The sequence below is a fragment of the Argiope bruennichi genome, chromosome X1, assembly GCF_947563725.1.
Source record: "Argiope bruennichi chromosome X1, qqArgBrue1.1, whole genome shotgun sequence".
NCBI classification, from domain to species: Eukaryota; Metazoa; Arthropoda; class Arachnida; order Araneae; family Araneidae; genus Argiope; species Argiope bruennichi.
This window is the reverse complement of record NC_079162.1, coordinates 75,617,707-75,638,375: the sequence shown is the minus strand read 5'-3', so window position 1 is coordinate 75,638,375 and position 20,669 is coordinate 75,617,707. Positions and strand designations below refer to the sequence as shown.

At 27.2% G+C, this 20,669-nt stretch overlaps 1 protein-coding gene across 1 annotated transcript in view; it reads left to right on the top strand.

Annotated features, from left to right (window-relative positions):
• Positions 1–463: 463 nt before the first annotated feature.
• Positions 464–20,669, top strand: part of LOC129958861 (protein Hook homolog 3-like) — a gene marked incomplete in the record, with an annotated part of 41,962 nt that continues 21,756 nt past the window's right edge. Inside the window, 10 exon segments of the mRNA XM_056071581.1 lie at positions 464–622; positions 2,242–2,327; positions 3,491–3,563; positions 7,632–7,682; positions 8,187–8,319; positions 11,021–11,088; positions 12,008–12,157; positions 15,085–15,179; positions 16,201–16,280; positions 17,041–17,105. Coding sequence (XP_055927556.1) covers positions 590–622; positions 2,242–2,327; positions 3,491–3,563; positions 7,632–7,682; positions 8,187–8,319; positions 11,021–11,088; positions 12,008–12,157; positions 15,085–15,179; positions 16,201–16,280; positions 17,041–17,105 — 834 coding nt within the window.

The window sequence follows — 20,669 nt, the reverse complement described above, 5'->3', positions numbered from 1 at the left end:
ATTCTTCTGTCAAAGAGTATCATATATCATTGTTTATATTAGTTAATTTGCTGAAGTTTGATTAGTTAAAATAATTCTCGCTCCAAAGCTATCTAATTCAAATACTTCTCAATCCTAGAAGCAAACGGGGATTATTTTGCCTATAAATTAAATTAAATTTACATTTGCTAATTCTGTGTAAAAAAAAAATTGGTAGTAGTAATTGGTAAATTAATTATTGGTAGAAAACTTCTCTATCAGTCTGTCAAGAACCAATTTAAACATGTGATTTAAATTAAAAATGCTAAAGTAGAAAAAAATTGCTTTCAATAGAATAGAAATAAACATATGAACTCTTAACTACCAACTGGGAGCATGATGCATGCCATTTTCAAAAGTAGACAACCGCGAAGCAACTTGTCCTTCTAATCTATCGATATGAATTTCGAACGATTCGATAGTATCACTGCAATCGTACCAAACTGATACGAAAACGATTTGTAAACATTTAATACAGGAAAATAGTCTGCTCTTTGATATTAACCATGAAAAACGGTGTCTTTTAATTGCAATTGTTTTAAAACGTTTATAATTTTAAGAAAAAAATTCAATGGAAGGACTATCAGGCAGTCTTATTCACTGGGTAAGTTTTATTTCATTACTCTACTTTGTCTTGTGGGAGGAAAAATAAAGAGGGTGACAAGTCATACTTTTAGCAAATAAAAATAATATAATATTGTTAGTCTCGTATATTTATGGATAATTTTTACATTATTAGATACATAATATGCCGTCGAAAGTTTGATACTGTTAATAAATTGAAGTGTATTAAACGACCATGTGCATTTTTTGCAAAATATATTCTTATATTTAAACGGATTATCGAATATCTTGTAGTTATTAACTATGAAATATGTTTTCAAATTCGGTCTAGTTGAGACTATTTACATCGTAATCATCACTTTCCGTAATGTAACCGGTAGTGGGCAAGGAAAATATTACTGGCAGCTGGATGATCATTCAAACTTCTATTATTTTTCTAAGGTTCAAATTTAAATCTAAACAGTATTCGTATTTTATTCATAGATTTAAAAAAATATTCATTCTGATAATAACTATGTTTGTATAAATATCTAAATGTTGCTTGAATTAATGTTATTTCCTTAAAATTTTTCTTCTTGTTTAAATATTAAAGGCAAATATACATAGTAAATAGTGAATGTTAATGTATAATTCCAATTTAACATATGCACTGCTAATAGATAATATATTTTCTTTTATCAAGTTCCACTTGTATGCATAATTTTATGAATCTGTTCAAAGTAAACTAATTTGAAATGGATTAGTGCAAATGTTGCAAGATAGATTAGGGTTTTTTTAAAATTTGTTGCTTAAAATGTAATGTGTTTTTGGATTATCTGATGTTTTTTTTTATATTTCATTATTTTTAGAATTATATTAAATAAATGAATTTTTTTTTTTGAAAAGTTACTGTTAAGTTGTATTTATTTAGAAGTTTTATTTTTTATAATAATCATGGATTATTATTACCAAAGAAAAATTTAAAATATTTATTCTTAAAAACTGTACTTTATAAAACATTCGTGTTAGAATTAGGTTGAAGTTTGAGTGACAAAATGCAAGCTTTAACATATATTTTGTATTTAAAGTCTAAAACTTCCTTTAGTGTATGCAAGTTATATTTTGAGGTATATCAGTTAGGCACTAATTTTGCATTATTTATGCACTTGCAATGAGGCAAATACATAAAGTTGTAAAATGCATTAATTATAAAATTAATGTGAAAGTTAGCTTTTCTTCTAAAAAGAGTAAAAAAAATCATAATTTTAAGAATTCTTTTTGACAGGATCATAAGGAAGAACTATAAGACCACAAGCTGTTGATATACATTTGAATTGATTGAAGGGTTTAGAATTATGAATAGAGTTGAATTATTGTCTCAATACATTATTTTTTCTTGGTGTTTAATATTTTTCTTTTTGTTGTGGAAATTTTTTTTTTATTAATTTGTGGGGGAGAAAGGAATTTTTGTCTGCTACTCTATTAGTATACATTGCATCAGGTTTATTTAAAGTTGCTTTTATGTAAGAACAATGATCATATGAGAACAAACAAATTATCTTATTCTTTTTGTAGGCACTGAAACTTAAAATGATATTCCATTTTTGACATTAAAATCTGTTTATTTTATTTTAATCCAGACTTCTAATTTTCTTTCTTTCTTTCTTTTTTTTTTTTTAGCTCAAAACTTTTAATATTGAAGGTGTAAATGATCCTGTTGAAAGCTTTTTTGATGGTGTTGTCATATCAAAAGTTTTGAATAATATGTAAGAACATTTTTCCTTTTCTAGAATAAAAGAAGTAGTTAAGAAAGTATAAACTAAGCTGGAGTTTTTAATTAATCAAAGCACGATTTTTGTGAAGATTATTTCCACGTATGATTATTTATATTCCTCCTATTTAAAATGACCTTGTAGTATGACTTTGTAAATGACTTTAATGTATAATCTTTTTATAATTGATTAAACTTATAGAATTTTTAAAGTGACACCTTCATCTTTATCATTAAGCATTTTTAAACATTTATCAACTTGTATTTTTATTCGTGAGATTTGCACCATTTACTTTATTATAGACAGTCATTAATTTGCTTTTACTATGAGTTTCTTTTATGTAATAACATCCATAATGACCCTTGCAGCTTATGATTAAAAATTTCTTTTGAATATGAACATTTTGATATTTTTTTTATATTTAATATAATGAACATTTTATGTAATTTAATAACATGTTTGATGTACTGGTCCCATGCATTTCTAGTGTAATGCATGGGATGAAATCATATATATATTTTGAAGATTTATTCTTTTAATCTTTAAGTAGGAGCCAGAATTTGTAATACATCATTTTAATGTTTACAATTATTAAATTTAGTTACAAGATATTTTGAAACTTTGTTGCATGTATTCAGAATAAATATTAGGTAGATGCAAACCCAGCATAAATACTAGTATATTATTTAAATATATGAAAGTATAGTTGACAATTTTATGCCTTTTTTTCAAAATTAACTTCATTTATTAGTTATTGTATTTAAGTAACAAATAAAGATCCTAACAAAATTTTAGAGATTGCCAGCATCTGTTTTTTATGATCTAAGTTTAAATTGGGGTCCATTTTTTATTTTTTTGCAATTTTTTTCTTTTATGTTACAAAAAAGTAGAAGCTCATTAAAAAAAATTAGTTGGTAGAATCCATACTTTTTATCAAAAAGGGGAAGGGGGAATTATTGGTGTAACTATAATTTAAAATATATTACATACATGACTTGTTCTTATATTTCCAATGAGAAAACCATTTTACATATACAAAGTATAACTAAGAAGTTATTCCTATGTCATAACAAAACAAAGAATTTGCAAAAATGTTATGTATTTTTTTCACTTATGATATTTAATTGTCAGGTATATTTTGTATTTTTCATTTTTAGAGATAATGAATTTTTTGATGAAGCTTGGTTATCTAAAATTAAGACTGATGCTGGTACAAATTGGAGATTAAAGGTAAATTTTGTAACTTATCAAAATTGTTTTAATATTTTTCATCTGAATACGTGAAAGCTTCCCAAAGAACTAGCCCTATGTGATCATAGTTTTCACAAAAAAAAAAAAAAAAAAAACCTCTGATGTCACATAATTGCAAAGAAAGTTTTAATACAAACAGAAACAGTAATACTTGCACATAAAATGATATTAATATAAATATCTGCTCAAAATGACCACTGTGCATGCCAATATAAGCATGCTTGTGCCATTTCCACACAATTGGATTCCCTTGTCCAGTTCAGTGAACTGGATATTCAATATTCAACCATTGACATAAAGAAGAGCTATAATATGGTAATCTCCATCATTTTGGAATCATAAGTCAGATATTCCCTACATGGTTAAATCACCCATGAAATTGGTTACTATTTGACAGAGAAATGCTGCATATGAATGTTCCTGAACCATTAGGTAGTAGATAGTGTCCAACAATATGATTATTGTGTATAGACCTCTCTTAATTACAAATTAGTGAGCCCATTGTTTCTTTGGATGAATTGAATGTGGAATGGGATGCTGACCACAAATAACTGTTTTGATTGCTATCTTGTGCGAAACATGCTTCATCCATCCACAAGATATGTGCACTACAGGCACTGTCAAATTCATGTTGCAGCAACCCTTTATAAAAATGAATTTGCTGTTGATAGCAACCCTTATTTGGTCCTGTAGAGATATGGTATTAGTGCATTGCTTCCGATAATATCCTGTGTGTGTGTGTAGTGTTACTCACATTAAGCTGTCTGGCTAATGCTTGTGTACTGAACTTTTTTAATTTATACCATCAGTTGAAATATCACATTTTTCTGTCTTAATGGGAATTTGGCACACATTTTTTCACCAATCCGATAAAAGAACATTTCCAGTATTTCTCAATCTGTCATCCAACCTACTGATGACATTGGTGTTGGAGATATGGCATTATGGATATTGTGAGGCGCACTGCATAACATATAAGGGATTACCATTACACTGATTGAAAAATCAAGCTCACATAGCAATACTTGCAAACAAATTACCTTTGTGATTATTTGAAGACTTCCATTAGTTTCAAGTTGCTGCCTTTTAAAGAGAGCAGAAAAATTGCTACTTGTTTACACAACAAACTTGCCTACTGTCTGTCCACGACAAGAACACTGCTAGACAATCGTCTATGTTTACGGCGAGCGTTATAGAAACAGGTTTCGGTAGGGACGATCCATTTTGAATGGGTGGAATCGGAAAGAAGTCTGGGGGGTATTCTTTTTCTTGGCGTCAATGGGAAGCGATAAAAAAGATATCTGTTGCTCATTTGTCTTCTCGCTTTAGTCGCAGTTGCACTATCTTTATATTCGCTTAGCTTACTTCTTTTATATTTTATTAATCTTTTCTTCAGTTAATATTAACTGCATTTCATTATTTAATATTTTTTTGTCTCTTAAATTTTGATATCCTATTAAAAAAATATGATTCAACTATATAATGGTATGAAGAAAATATTATATTATAGATAGCGCATTACTTTTTTTTCAATAAAAGTAAGAAAAATAGTCATTTATTCAGGCTTGTTTACTCGCCTCCCTGTTGTTTCAATACCTTTCCTTCTTAACTATGATTCGAAGAATCTGAAAATTTATGCGCGTTAATGTGAGTTAGAAGGATTTAAGTATTTAACGAGATTCCTTTCTACTCAGGTGCACTGATTGTGATAATAAAATGGTAGTAGATGCGTATTCTCAAACGGCATTGATGGGCTTTGAATAGAAATGTGAAGAACATTAGGAGTGAAGAATTTTCAACCCCGAAATGATAAAATGCATGCAGGAATTTGGATCCTTTATTGCTTCGAGCTCATGACTACTGATATACATTGAAAGGAAAAGCTCATTTATCACTCTATTATTAGAATTGACAGTTCGTGAGAAAAATTTTTCTTTGAAATAATTGTATTTCTTTTTCAAGCCGGGGGAAATAAATAAATGGTAATCTGGAATAGAAAAACAAACTTTTACCGCGTTTTTCGTAGAATAATATAAAGCGATGTTTTGGGCTTATTTAGTTGGGTTCCTTTAAGTCCGGGACATCTGGCACGTGCATGAATGAACACTTGAATTATCTTCAAATTCAGAATACTTTTACATATAAACTTTGCGAAATTAGTTATGCTGTAAAAAGCTTGTGCATATTGAAAATAAGTTACAACTCAAAGTTTGATTTTTAAAAATCTGAAAATTGATAGTATGGTCATCGTTAATTTTGTGTTTCGGAAAGAAATAAATAAATATAAATTTGGAAAGGTTTCAAGCATATTTAACAAGGAATATTTTACTTTATAACAGAATAAAAGCAACCTTTTATAAAAATTATGAAATAAATACGATTAATTATGTTACAGTTTTTTTGTTAAATTAGACAGATTACCTCGCGTTTGCTGCAGAGAATTTGATATTAATAACTTATATAAATTTAAAACAAATGAAAGGAAGACGAATTAATGTTTTGTCATTCATGATTTTACTTCTTAATTTTTTTTTTTTTTTTCTTGTGCAATCGTTAGACATACCAATAATTATTCAGTTTTTCTATTTGATTTGTTTTGTTCTTTGTATACATATGACAGAAATATCAGATATTTTCCATATTCCGAGTATGTAAATTATTTTCAGTTTAGTGAATTATTTTTTAAATTTGTTTTCAAGAATTAAATGCAATAATACCAAATATCGCCAATTTGGTGCTAAACGTGCCAACGTAAGAAACTTGAATTAGTTTCTACCTCTGCGAAATGAACTCTTCCTACAGTAACCTGTTTCTATAACGCCCGCCGTAAACATAGACGATTGTCTAGCAGTGTTCTTGTCGTGGACAGACAGTACAATTCATCTCTTTTTAAACTGTTCACCTTTTACCAGACTATAGAAAGCAATTTTTATTTTTAAAAATCTTTGTTTTACAATTTTGTGAGGTTCAATGAAGTGTTTCTTATACTGAATTTGAGGCGATACTTTTTCTTTTGCATTTTTCTCAGAAAATATGCATTGCAAAACTATAATTTTTTGATATTCAAAACTTCTTAATTCAATGAGTTTTGATCAAAGAAGATTGAGAGTGTTTTTGCTTAAAAAGTGCATCAAAAATATTTTTCTGAATATCTGTCATAAGACTGTAGGGTTATACAAAATTTTAGGCATCGTAATTTTTCAGCTGTATATTAATTGCATAAAATATGATTTTGTACATCATTTAGAGAATTTTCGTAACTGAAAATATGTGTCTACCTCAAAAAATTTAAAAATTACCAATTGCTTCAGGATTGAAATGAACATCGTGTATATTTCAAAGAATAAGGTATATTTTAAAAATGTTTGATTGTGAGAGTAAAATATTCACAATTTCTAATGAAAAATTACCTTGATTTTTTGGTTTTCAAAAATTAATTGTAAATTAATAAGAGTTTTAATGATTGTCAAGTTTTACTATCTCATTTCAGCTCATTTTTTATACTGGTGTCTTGAAAGAGCTTGGATATCAGAACACCACTAATATAACTCTCTTCATGTAGTTGTGCTTCTAAATAGTTAAATTTGTGACTAGTGACTTAGTTGTTACTTCCAAATAGAATTCTAAGCTATCATAATAGTTGTTAATACAAGCAAGCAGTGTTCTTAGAAATTAACATTTTCATTTTAAATCCTTTCGTTTAAGTAAAAACACTTATTCTGACGGCCCAGTTATTCTAACTAATGTTTAATTGCAGGACAGGGCAATATTTCCTATAAATTAAAAAAATATGTTATTTAACTTTTTTTTTTCATTAAAGGATGTTTTAGTGGAATTAAAACATCTTTAATTTTAAATGTTTTATACATGAAAGTAAATCTGTTACTAAATATATTAATTTTGAGAAACAATACATGTGTACATTTAGAAGCAGGGATTCCTTCATTTTGAATAATTTAGTTGTGAAGTTGTTGTTCAGTTGTCCTTTTTCTTCTGTAAACAATTTTGTATGATTTACATTTATTTCTAATTGTGAAATATTTTTAGGTCAGTAACTTGAAGAAGATTTTGAAAGGCATATTGGATTATTATAATGAGGTAATTTTTTCCTTTTCTATTAAAAAAATATTATTTCAGGAAATTATTTTGATTATCATCTTAACTCTTTCAGGATTTTTCTTTATTCTGCAAAACTGTTTCAAAGTGCATCTTAAGAATTGGTTCATGTAAAAGAAAATTCAATTCTACTACAAATGTTGTTTAGGCTTTCTATTTCATATAGGTCACACAGTTTTAAACTCGAATATTAATTTAATAAAACCAAATTAACCAAACAGAATTCAAATTACATACATATTCAAGAATTGCTTATACTATATTTCTCCTTTTTTATCAACTATCTAGTTCATATTTTATCTCATTTTGATGATTTTTTATATGAAAATTTGCTTTACACAACATAATGAGTACTTTTAGTTTAATAATGGTAAATAATTAAAATTACACTTCCATTCATCTTAACAATAGATCAATGTTTAATTTTGATGAACTCTTTATTATTAATATATCCATTTGAAATAGTAATTATTTGTCTGATTATAGGTTTTGGGCCAACAGATTACTGGTTTCAGAATGCCAGATGTTGCTTCTATGGGTGAAAAGAATGATATTGAGGAGCTTGGTCGACTCTTGCAGCTAGTTTTGGGCTGTGCTGTGAATTGTGCTCAAAAACATGGTAAAATCAGCTTACCGAAAGCACAAGCTTGCTTATTTTAAAATTTGTCTTTGCTTTTTCTTTTTTGGTAAAGTATATATGAGAAATTAGAATTATCAGATCCAGAGCTGGAAGTCACATTTGAAGCACGCTTCTGTTTTATCAGTATACTCTCCCTCTAATCACCAAAAAATTACAATAAAATGAAGTCAAAGAAAATGCTACAAAAGCTGTACTTATCAAATATTTTTTTTAAATAAAAAAAGAAAATTATTTTCATCTCTTTTTCTGTCATAAGTTGTAAAAACCATTAAAGAATTCTTTTGAAAATTAGGTAAGGCCATTGCTCCCAAAATTCAATCCTATAACAAAGAACTACAAAAATATTTATCATGGAAGCTGTTTCTGGGATCTCAAATGTCAAAAATATTTATGTAGAGAAATAGAATTTTTATACTGAAGACAGTTTTATGAAAAATACGTTGTCAATGTGTAAATAAAAAAGTTATGATGCCAAAGCAGTTCAGTAGATTACAAAAATTGGGTACCTGATACATAATTTTTTTAAGTAAAGGTAATTGTGTGACTTTTCAACTTGGAACTTCTTGTTTATGTATTTGTAACTTTTTTTTTTTTATGTGAAATCAGAAACTTCTAATAGTTCTTAGTTAATTTTAATTGGGATTTTTTTTTTTCTGCACTTACCATAGAATCATATTGTATTAAAAAAAATTCTCAAGTTTGTTCTCAGATTTCAGAAATATTGCTTTGTTGTAAAATTGAAAGAGTCTCTCCTCGAAAATCTGAATCAGGTATTTAGTGTTAAAAACCTTTTAATTGTTTGATTTCTTCTAAAACACCATTCTAATTTTTGTTTTGTTTTTCTTTAAACAGAAGTGTTGTTTAAATGTTTGGGCAGTTTATTTACATTGCTCTTTTGAAGTATTAATATTAGCATGTATATTTGTATAGCATTTAAAGCCAATCCTAGTTAAGTGAAGAGCACAGCCCATTATGTTCAGTTTTATGAAATGAAGGAATATTTAAAAAAGGATAAGCAAAGGAATAATCAAAGCTTACTAATCGTTTGAAATGATATAAGACTTTTTTTTTTTGTTGACAGTTTTCACTTCCCATTATAATATACAATTATAATATATTTGACTACATTGTGCACAGGAATTGAATGTAAAATACTAACTTATAAGATCTAATTGTAAATGAATTTTATTTTTTTATGGCAAAATTATATTTAAAAATTTGCAATTTTTGTATATTTATAATTTTTTTCTTCATAAAAACGTAAAATCCATAAAAAATCATATTAAAATAAGATGTCAGTAATCACAAAGAAGTTACTGTCGCCGTGCCATAATGGCGCGACAGCACTGAAGTAGGAACTAAGATTGAGTCCTAACGACCATCACCGACTGCAGTACAACTTTTTTTGTACGAGGTACATCCCATTATAAAGAAATAAAGTAAATAATATGTTATATAGGGTAAAACTAAATAGGTTATTAAATATTGTGTAAGTGGTTTTAAAATTCTACTACTGTTGCAGCAATAGAAATATTAATTCTTATTTGCAGATAATTTTCATGATTAAAAAAATAATATAACAGCCATTTATAATTTACGTTTTAATTTAACATCTAAATTTTTCATGCCAAAATTCGTATTTTCAGTAAGATATATTTTTTCCATTTTTTTATATTATACTTACAAACTCACAAATTTAACAATTTGTATAGTTACCTTATTCTATATACTAGAAAATGTAGCCTTCTAGACGGGTTGTTATTCTGTTAACAATATTTCTTAGATAATTGCCATAGATTTGCTTATGAAAGTTACAGAGAATCTCATGCACATTCGTAGAGTGCTTAGATATAGTACACTTTAGGCATAAAGTTATAACATTAAAAGTTTTCCTTGCAATGGAATCTTCTCTATCCAGAATATTCACAAATATTCAAATCAAAACTAATCACTAAAATCGGTTTGAACACAACGTAATAAAAATTATAGATCTTAGTTTATTAACCTTTGCTACAATTCGGAATTTTTAAAAAATGTGAATTAATTTACAATTACATGCCTAATTTTTATTTATGCGTAGCTATATTCTCACACTGACCAAATTATTCTATTTAAAATTATCTCGGTTGCTATACTCCGAAAGAAAAATTGGGATTTTGCATCCAATAATGACACAGACCAAAAAGAGTATGAATATTTTTAATACCATTAGGCGTTACAGATGCTGTTAACGATTATATGTACTAATTTTACTCTTCTATGTGCTTCACATCGAACTTGCTTACTAAAGAAATGTACCTCCACCATTTTCAAAATGCCTTTGATAGATTATAAACTTGAGCACTGTGAAGTTAGCTTAAGTATTATTAGATTTTTTTCCAAAATTAACACATTTGGAAGGAGAATTTATTTGTTAAAAACTTTCATATAAAACGATGTATTTCATTGATAGTTACATTGTGCTTATTGCAAAATGTGAATTTTTTCTGTCGACAGCACTACTTTTTAAAAAGAGGATTCTCATTTCCTGATGCAAATATATTAAATCTCATTTGTTTGAAACAACAAATGAAGTCCTAACTATACCAGTTCTGGTTGATTTGTGGAACGAAATTTGTATTAATGAAATGTATTATAAATTTGTTTAAATCCTTATATTTTGGGTATTATTTCTTTACAGAATATATAGAAGCTCTTATGGGATTGGAAGAAAATATACAGCATGATGTCATGAATGCTATACAAGAGGTAATTATATTTGTTAAAATTTCGTCATCATATTTTGCTTTGAAACTTAAATTTCTATTTCCTAAATGGATTATTGGTTTGTCTTTGTTTCAAAAAATTAATTCTCTTTATATGCTTTTAGAAAAAAAATATTTAATTTAGAATATTCTTTTAAGTTTTGGTCCAGATTGTCATAATTTACTATTGAAAATACTTTTCAAGAATTTATTAGTTAAATTGTAGTTTCTTTTTAATACAGGAATGAAATGGGTGATAATTTCTATTGTTTCATCCAACAGAATATGGAAGTCATGAGCTCAATATTTTAAAATCTACTATAAATATATACATTTCAAAGTAAAAGTGCTAAATTCTACTCTTTATTCTAATTTGTGTCAATCAGAATAACTTGTCTCTTTATGAGAATCAACAAAGCAAAGGCTTTTGTATTGAGGCGTCTATATACCTGTTTCTCTTAATTTTCTGTGTCACTAAATTAGCATTTGTTAATGTTTCATATTAGAATAGAAAGCCAACCAATCTTCAGGTGATTAACCTCTTTAAAATTAAGTTTTATTTTGGCATTAGGTGTTTAAAAAAAATATTTTTTTAATTCAGGATTTTTAAAAAAAATTTCAAGTAATTTATAATTTTTTTTTTTTTCAACTCTTAAGCATATGGTAAAAATTTGGACGGTCAAAGGATTTTTTTCCCTTGAGCAGATATTTGACATTCAAGACATTAACCTTATTTCAAAGTAAATCTAGATTGGTGTGGCGAATTAATAACTGAATCTAGAAAGAGAAATTTTATTATCTATTAAATCATAATACTATAAAATCATATTACATTTGTAATTTTAAAAAAAACTTGTAACAGTCTATGTTTATATCATTTGCATGTTTCCTCAATGAATTATTTTTTTCTTTTCTTTTTCTAGTTAATGACTACAGAATTACCTGCTCCTACTTATCAATCGGAAACTTATGCAGATTTAAATAACCAACTCAAAGGTTTAACAGAAGATTTACATTCAACAAAAGAATCAAAAGAGCAAATTACACAGCGTTGCCATGAACTTGATATGCAGGTGAATGAATTTTGAAAATATTTTTTGTATGTACTACTTAGTTTTTTCAGTGAATTTGTGAACTTCTTTGGGTGGCTTTGAGATGAATGTCAATCTGCAGTGTCTTATGTTGATGATGGATTCATGGGAACGTCAATAATTAGACTCTTGGATTCCTTTCAGAGGATGAGAAAATTTCATGGAAGATGGATGACCTTTGACTTCATGAGCTGATGAGAGCATCGAACAAGAGTAGTCTTTTGTACCGCCCCTGTGCACAGGATTCTGGCCTGACAACGTTTGGGGTTTTGAAAAATGTGTTGTCTCAAAACTCTGATCATTCAACAGTGATTATCCGCGAATTTCCGGCTGTAATGCTTTAACTATGCTGGATCACTTTCCTATAGCTCCTTCTATAGTTTTTTTGCATTCGAAATGCAAAATGTTTTTTTTTTGGAGGAGAGGTGGTTTCAAGAAATAATTTTAAACTTCTTTTGATATAAATTGATGATCATCCATCAACACTTGAATAATTGATTGATAATGTATAATTATAATTAGCATTATCTATTTTCTGCATATTATTTCCCAATCAAATAACATCTGCTTTTAATTTCACAGACGATCTTATTTTAAAATTCCACAGTAAAGTTCTCTCATGCATGGAAATATCTGAATTTTTTAAAATTCAAGATAGTTTGAAAATATTTTTGCCACGGGGGAAAATATTGAAATGAACAGTGTTTTAAAAATGAACAACAAAAAATGAAGTGGAATTTCTTTCACTTGTATCAAAACTCTTAGCGCCTTTATTGCAAAGCATCAGCTATACCAACTATTTTTGCCTTTTATAAAAAAAGATATACTAAAGATTACCCATGAATAAAAAAGATAAAATTAAGATATAATAAAGATTATAAAAAAGATTACCTATTCAAATAATAATGAAAATTTTGGATTAATTTTCAAATGTTTGAAATGGAAATATAATAGAAATATAATCTAAAGCTGTAGTAGATGAATTAAATATTATCCATTTTAATCCTTTAATGAAACATGAAAACAAAAATTATAAACTTAAAAGTTCTAGAATGTCATTAATCTTATACAGATTTTTTTTTTTTTTTTTTTTTTTTTTTTTTGTACAAAGGATTTTTATAACCAGATGTTCTTGAAAATCCTCTTATTTACATCTCAAAGTTGTATTGAATTTTACATATACTTTCCTTTTTCTCCCCATAAGTTTTGCGAAGAAATGAGACCTAATTGAAAATTATCTTTCATCTTAAAATTACTCCATGTGTCTTTTGCTTGAAGTATGTTTAAAAAAGGAGTTTTCCAGTGGAATTGCGTGTAACAAAATTATAATTCTAATAAGCTGTTAAGATTAGAGAAGAAAATTATTAATAGCTCTCTCCTTCAGGGAATATATTAAAGAGACGAGCATTAAAATAAATTTAATTCTTAATTAACCATAATTTAATAACAATTTAGAACTAATATTAGTATGATCTTTAATTCATTCATAATCAAAAAATTTTATTGTGCACTTGGAAAGGTTTGAATAATTTTCAAATTAATAATGTAAAATAATTTAATTGTGACTTCTTAATTAGTTTACCAGTCTGTGACAAAATTTTAGAGGCATGAAGAAGTCAGGTTTATAAAATCCTTTGGCATAAAAAAAAGAGCAGTTTAATATTCACATTTGTTTTATTTTTTGTTGATTTTTTTTTTACCTACATTTTGATGATAGTATTATTTTTATGAATGTTATGGTAATCTCAATCACATCTTTGCATCAAGAAGTTTGAAAACTTTATTGAGCTAAATTTTATTATGATAATGAATTTTCACTTAATTGAATTTTTTTTATTTTATTAAAGATTTTACTTTTTTACTGTATAATGAAGTTTGCAGCTGTTTTCTTCATTTTTAGTTGAAACTTCTGAACTATTTAGATTTTTTTAAAACTTTCTATGAAGGCACTATGGCACGTGCTTTTCAGTATCATTTGACTAAATATAAGGGTGTTTTTTTTTGGGGGGGGGGGTTGTTTTAAAATAGGAAACTGGCAACAGTAGAAGATTAACCTTTTGATTATCTTTTAAGGCTTATTATTTTCTCATTAGGTCTATTGTAACAAATTAAGGGTGACTGGTAAGTCAGATGCTTTTTGCTTTCTTCAAAAATCTTGCTTTACATAAAGGAAATTTTGTAATTGTTTATTTTGCTTAAAACCAAATACTTTTAATTAGATCAAGTTTCATTCTGATTTTCGAAACTAGTTAATTTTGTTCCCAGTTATTTAATTATTATTCCATATACAGTTTTCAGAATGGCTCTTCATTAGTTATTTAATCTATTATTGTTTAGCAAAAGTGCAGAATGCACTCCAAGATCAAATTAGTGCATTTGTCTATAATTTCCAAATTATGTTTCCCTTCTATCCAAGAATAGAACGACATACGTGACTGCGAATTTAAGAAACGCTTATTTAATTCTATACTATTAACTATACATTATAAAAATAAAATGGCTGGTTGCAAAAGAAATCTCATTAATAAAAGGTGGTATTTTATTCGTTACTGTTAAACAATCTGCAATAGATATATTTAAGGTACCTTGCAATGCATTATTCACAATATTATTTTTGTTACTTGCCATTGCTTTTTTCTGTTTACTTTTTGTGCAGTATCGTGTGAAAGATTATTCTGCTATATTGAAAGTAGCAACAGTATAATCTCAATGAAGACTTCACAAGAATGCTTAAGATTTTATACCTATAGTGTGTTTAAAGTAGATATGTGGAAATAATATAAAATGGTATTGAGCAATGATGATTTATTACTATATTTTTTATGGTAACATCCACTTCATGCATACTGAATTTTTAATTAAACTACGTTTTTAGATCACTGATGCTTCCCTCCATTTATTATATCTAGGTTGCTGTTCTTCTTGAGGAAAAGAATAGTTTATTATCAGAAAACGAAAAACTTTTAGAGAGGCTGAATCATATTGAGAGTTTTGAAGACCCTAGGTATGATTTTTAAAGTATTATCACACATTATACTTGATTTGGTGACTCATCATGCTTTTGAAATGAGAGTATTTACTTTTATATTCATTCTGCCACTATCTGGTTCTTTCCTATCTTCCAGCTCTTAGGTAATCAATTAGATAACTGTTTGTACCAAGTATTAAATTTACTTTTAAGTATAAAAAAATTCGTCATCTTTGTAAAATTTTTTCTTTTACCTTATTAACAAGCCTGTTAACCTTCTCATTGTAAAAAAGTTAATTAAAAATTTCCCGTATTGCTTCATTTTTTTTTTTTTTAAATTTCATTGCTTGGTCTTTTGTCATGCTAACAAAAATTGGAAACCAAGCTTAAAAATAGAAACATAATAAATTTGAAAGAATTTTTTTGTAGGGTTTTGACTAAAAAGTATTATGTTTTTTATGTGAAATTTATGTTTGATGGCTATTTTCAGGATTATGCAGCAAACTCACAGTTGTTCTCAGCTATTAATCCCAAATTCTTGGTAAAAAACAATTTACAAATTTTTAAAAATGAGAAATTTTTGTAGTTAAAAAGAAATTAAATGACCTTTTTTAAGTAAACCAACGAGCTTGAAGGCACAGAAATCTATTAAATTATCATATCTATTATCTTATTAAATCATGGTTGTAATAGTATGCCCCTGCTATAAAAGATTTTTAAAAAAATTTCGGGTTGATATGTTTTTTCTTCTTTTCCCTTTTTTAGTTATTTTATGAATTATTTACAGTTATCGTATCTAACAATCCTGTGGATAGTCAGGAATTCACATTATATGTGTATAAAAGATGTTATATATGTCTTGCTTAACGAAATGATTAATTTATCCTCTTTCATTTCAACTATCTCATTAAAACGTAGGTTTTTCCTGTAAATGCTTTTTATCAATATACAAATGAAAAATGAATCTACATTATTTCTTTATGAAATTGAAATATGTTTGATATATAATTTTACACAATTGGTCTAAGCATTTTTTTTTTTTTTTTTTTTTTTTTAGCACACTTGCTGGAAAAAGATTTCAGCAAATGACTCAGAAATTGGAATTAATGCAAGATGAGCTTTTCAAACTTGAGACAGGTATATTTTATTTACTCTTACTGTGTAACTTCTGAATTCTGAGATTTTAAAAAATATGTTATAAAATTCATGTTTTTTTTAAAAGAATTTCTTAGCTTTGAGGTAGTGAAATCGCATAATGTATCCCTCTGTCCTGCATGACTATATTCGTTGACAAATTTTTGAGATATATGATATTCTAGTGTTGAAATGCAGAAAAAAAGTTTTTATTTTAAATTAGTTTAATATATGTTAGCTGCAAGGTCTTAAATTGTAGAATGTATACATCTCTATAACCTATATATTCGTATAGAATATATAATATAGGAACTATAGAATAGAAACCTGTATTATTTCGTTATTTGGAAAACATTTATAATTTTCTTCTGATTATTTAGGGCTAACAAGGAGAAGCAATGAGAAAAAAATGTAGATTTAACATATTTCACTAATATTTATCATGAATTATAAAAGTATTTATTCATCATTTATAGTTATGCTCACTTTGGTTCAATATCACTTTTTCTTCATAAGATTTTCATACTCGATAATCGCGAGTATGAAAATCTAAGAAATCCTGTTTAATAATGAAAACTTTGAAGGAAGAACAGAATAAAACTTACCTAAACTAGAATCAAGTTGTTAAGAAAGTGTCGAAATATGCGCAAACACTTTTTGTGTTAGATATTGTTTCAGTTCTGTGTAGTAGCTCGTTTCAATTTTGTAGATTTATCTGTACGAAAAAATTGCTTTATAGTTAAATTTCAAAATTCTTTTTTAGGTAGAGATGAGCTGAAGCTTAAAGTTGAAAATCAACTTAGAGAAATTTTAGAACTTCAACAAAAGGTGTGTTTCTTCTTTTCTCTTTATATTGTGTTGAATAAATACTATGAAATAGTCAATGAATTTGTCTTTTGAATTCTTAATTTTATGGTTAAAGGATCTGTATTATTTTGCAATATATGTATGTAAATATAATTTTGGCATTAACGTGGTCGAAAGGAAGACTTTTGAATTATAACTTCAATTTATTTTTCCACGGGTGCCATAATTTGTACACAGGAACAAAGACAGAACACATATGTCCACACCAAAACACAAGAGCAAGGAAACAGAAATTTCCCCCTTCAATGCTTTTACTAAGAGATTCTTATAGGGATTTCTTTGATGTATGTAGACTTAAGGGGGATCTTATCTTTGAAAGGAATGTATAGACATTAGGAATTTTTCTCCTTTCAACAACAGTCATCAATTTCCTAATGCACGTGTTAGAAATAATTAAATGAAAAAGTGGGATTTAGATCAGGGAATAAGAGAAATTTTAGAATAAAATAATATTGGTTTAATTTAATATAAAAAATAGTAAATTATTGTAGATTTGAATTAAGAAATATCATTATGTACATATATATATGTGTGTTTGTATGCTGGAGTCCATTATTTAGAGGGCAACATTCTGTAAGAAAAAATAATTTTTAATATATGTTAATAAAGGAGTATATAAACAAACTTACAGAGAAAAATGTGACACAAAAAATTACAAATTTACGAGAATATACAGGGTACAGAAAGAAAATAGCAATTTCTGGTTTGTAAAGTGTTAAGCAAAATGGACCCTAAGAATTCGATTACAGTTTACTTTTTCATATACAAATATTGTAATCGTCACAAAAATTCGACTTCAATATTTTGATGAATCTCTGTGATTCAGACTTTTCTCAGCTCAATAAACACATTTTTGGTATTATATCTGTGAACATGGTAGTTCAAAAGCTGGATCTTGAGCTGGATGATTCAAATTTGGTATGTGGTATATGTATCAGATTTGTTCATTTCTTTCAAAGTTTGAGCAAAATTCATTCTTAGAAATTTTGTTTCTAAGTGCAAGTGGGCATAATTACAAAATATTAAGAGTTATAGGGATAACATTTGGTGTACCGTTTTCGCATGTAAAAGGTAGATCCTTGTGAAATTTTGAACCAAATCCTCAACGATGTGACTGTCTATACATTCGCATTCTGGCAAATATGATAATTCAAAATCGCAATAACTTTGATGAAAATCGCCGTAAGATCTTTTTATTAAAATCAGAGTTTAAATTTTGATTTCAATCAGTAGGGGGGGGGGGGGAGACATACAAAATGTATATGCAGTTTCCTTCTCTATACTTTTCAAGCATAGCATTCTGGAAATAACTGACTCGTGACGTTCACAGTTTTACCCAAGATCAAAAAAAAATTTTTTTATGTGGGAAGGGGGAAGTGGAAATTACACTTTCATTAGGTAAACTATTTCATTTTTAAAAAAATTGTCAACATCCACTACAAGATGCCAGCAGGCCTTATCATCCGTGAACATTAAACGATTTCTAGTAATACTACGAAAATTATGTGCATGAGGTGTTTAACTCAGAGAGCCTAAGATTGAGGAATTGCAAAAAAATGCATTTATAATGCCAAGTAAAATTGTATATACCCAATTAAATGTTTTCCCAGTAATACACCACTGTAATGTGCACTTTCTTCTAAGATGTTGGTGGAAGTTATATGATTTTACTGATTGATGCCTTGAATTGGAGAGCAAAGAAAATTTGCTTTTTTTCTTGAATAATATACTTCTCCACTGCTGCCAAATCCAATTGATGTGCTCATGACATCGTTCATATCTTTTTAATTCTCAATAAAATAAATCTAATTGGTTATTAGGTTAAGAAACTGAATTTCATAATCATTGTCTGATGAATAGTTCAGTGTCAGGGTTCTCTTTATCCCTTGTGCCAGTTTGATGACAGTTATACAAAAAAATTTGTGCTGTTATTTGTATATAATGATCCTTTTTGCCATAGTTTAGGTTGACTGTCTTAAACTAATGTCTAATAACTGTTCCATCTTTTTAAAATCTTTAAGTAGATCCTGTACATTTTTAACAATTTCAAATTCCTGATTGAAGGACTCTTTTCTAATTTGCTGACAATTCTTCCAGTGGTAAAATCATGTGCATGTTTTCTATAATTTGTTATGCTAAGAGAAAAGAAAACATAAATAATACACATAGAACATGCACAATATCTTTATTTTAAATTGTTGGCCTTACTTTTTTTTTTTAATCCCCTTGTTTGACTTATGTATCTGTTATGTGGTTCAAAATATTTCCAGGTTCTTTAACAAATTTATAATACTTTTTTCCTGTACATTGCAATTATGTCAGTTTCTCACAATATTATGTATACAAAAATTAACATTTTATGTTTGTAATTAATGTTAATCTGATACCTGTGCATTTTGTGAAAATAAAAGTTATCATCCTTATAAATTATAAATGTCCATAATTAATGTCAGTCTGATATCTGTGCATTTTTGTGAAAATAAAAGAGTTAACATCTTGATTAGCTATGAATTGTTTATTAATTTTATTTGTTAATTGTTTGGGATGGCCTTTTTTCATAATATATAAAATTCTTCTTTGTGAATGCTTTAAACTCTATTTAAAAATAGGAAATTGTTTTATACTGGTAGAAAATTTTATATGAAATTTTGTGTTTATTATAACGTTATAAAAGGGATGTTAAATTACATTTATCGTATAAATCGCTAGATATATTAACCAGCTCTTTTTGGTAGACAACTTGTGAAAAAACAATTATTTGTTGTTTATGCAAATGATGGATTAATTATGTACACTACAATTTTCAAATTCTTCAGTGAATTCTTTTACTGTACCTTTTCATTGTATATTCAAACATCAGATAACGTGAATATGATGAAAATTTTGATTTTTACACAGTATTTGAAGTTATTTTTCAGAAAGACTAATATTTAGTCGTGAAATTGAATCTGAATTCAACTTTATGGTTTTAGAAATCTTAAACATTGCCTCTATCCATTCTTAGAGTATTTGCATAATTTTTTTAATAATTTTCAATAAATAAGTATTATTTTTATCAACATTACATTAAATTGAAAAACATTGCTTTATCATACGGTGGAAATGTTGTTAACGTAATTACGTAGAACGTAATTACTATTAAAAACAGCTGGTAACTACTTAATCCTAAAATTTTCGCTTTCTCTCCTTAACCCTCCATCTACGTTGATTAATTATAATTATGTAACTTCGAAAATTATTCTTAATTTACACACAAATATGTGTAATAAATTCCCCATTTCACAAAACTGAGGTAGAATTCACTAAATTCTATTTTGTCTTACATCAGTTAATAAATAATAAAAAATTTAGAATTATCGTCTCTGAAACTCTCACTGTTGATAAATTATATTGCATATCGCTATATTCATGGGAAGTTTTAAGCATGAAATCAGAGTATAAATTTTGTTTTGCTTTTATTATTGATGACTGTGTAATTCTGTAATTGCGTGGCATAATTTAATTTTTTTCTGAATTGCTAGTAAG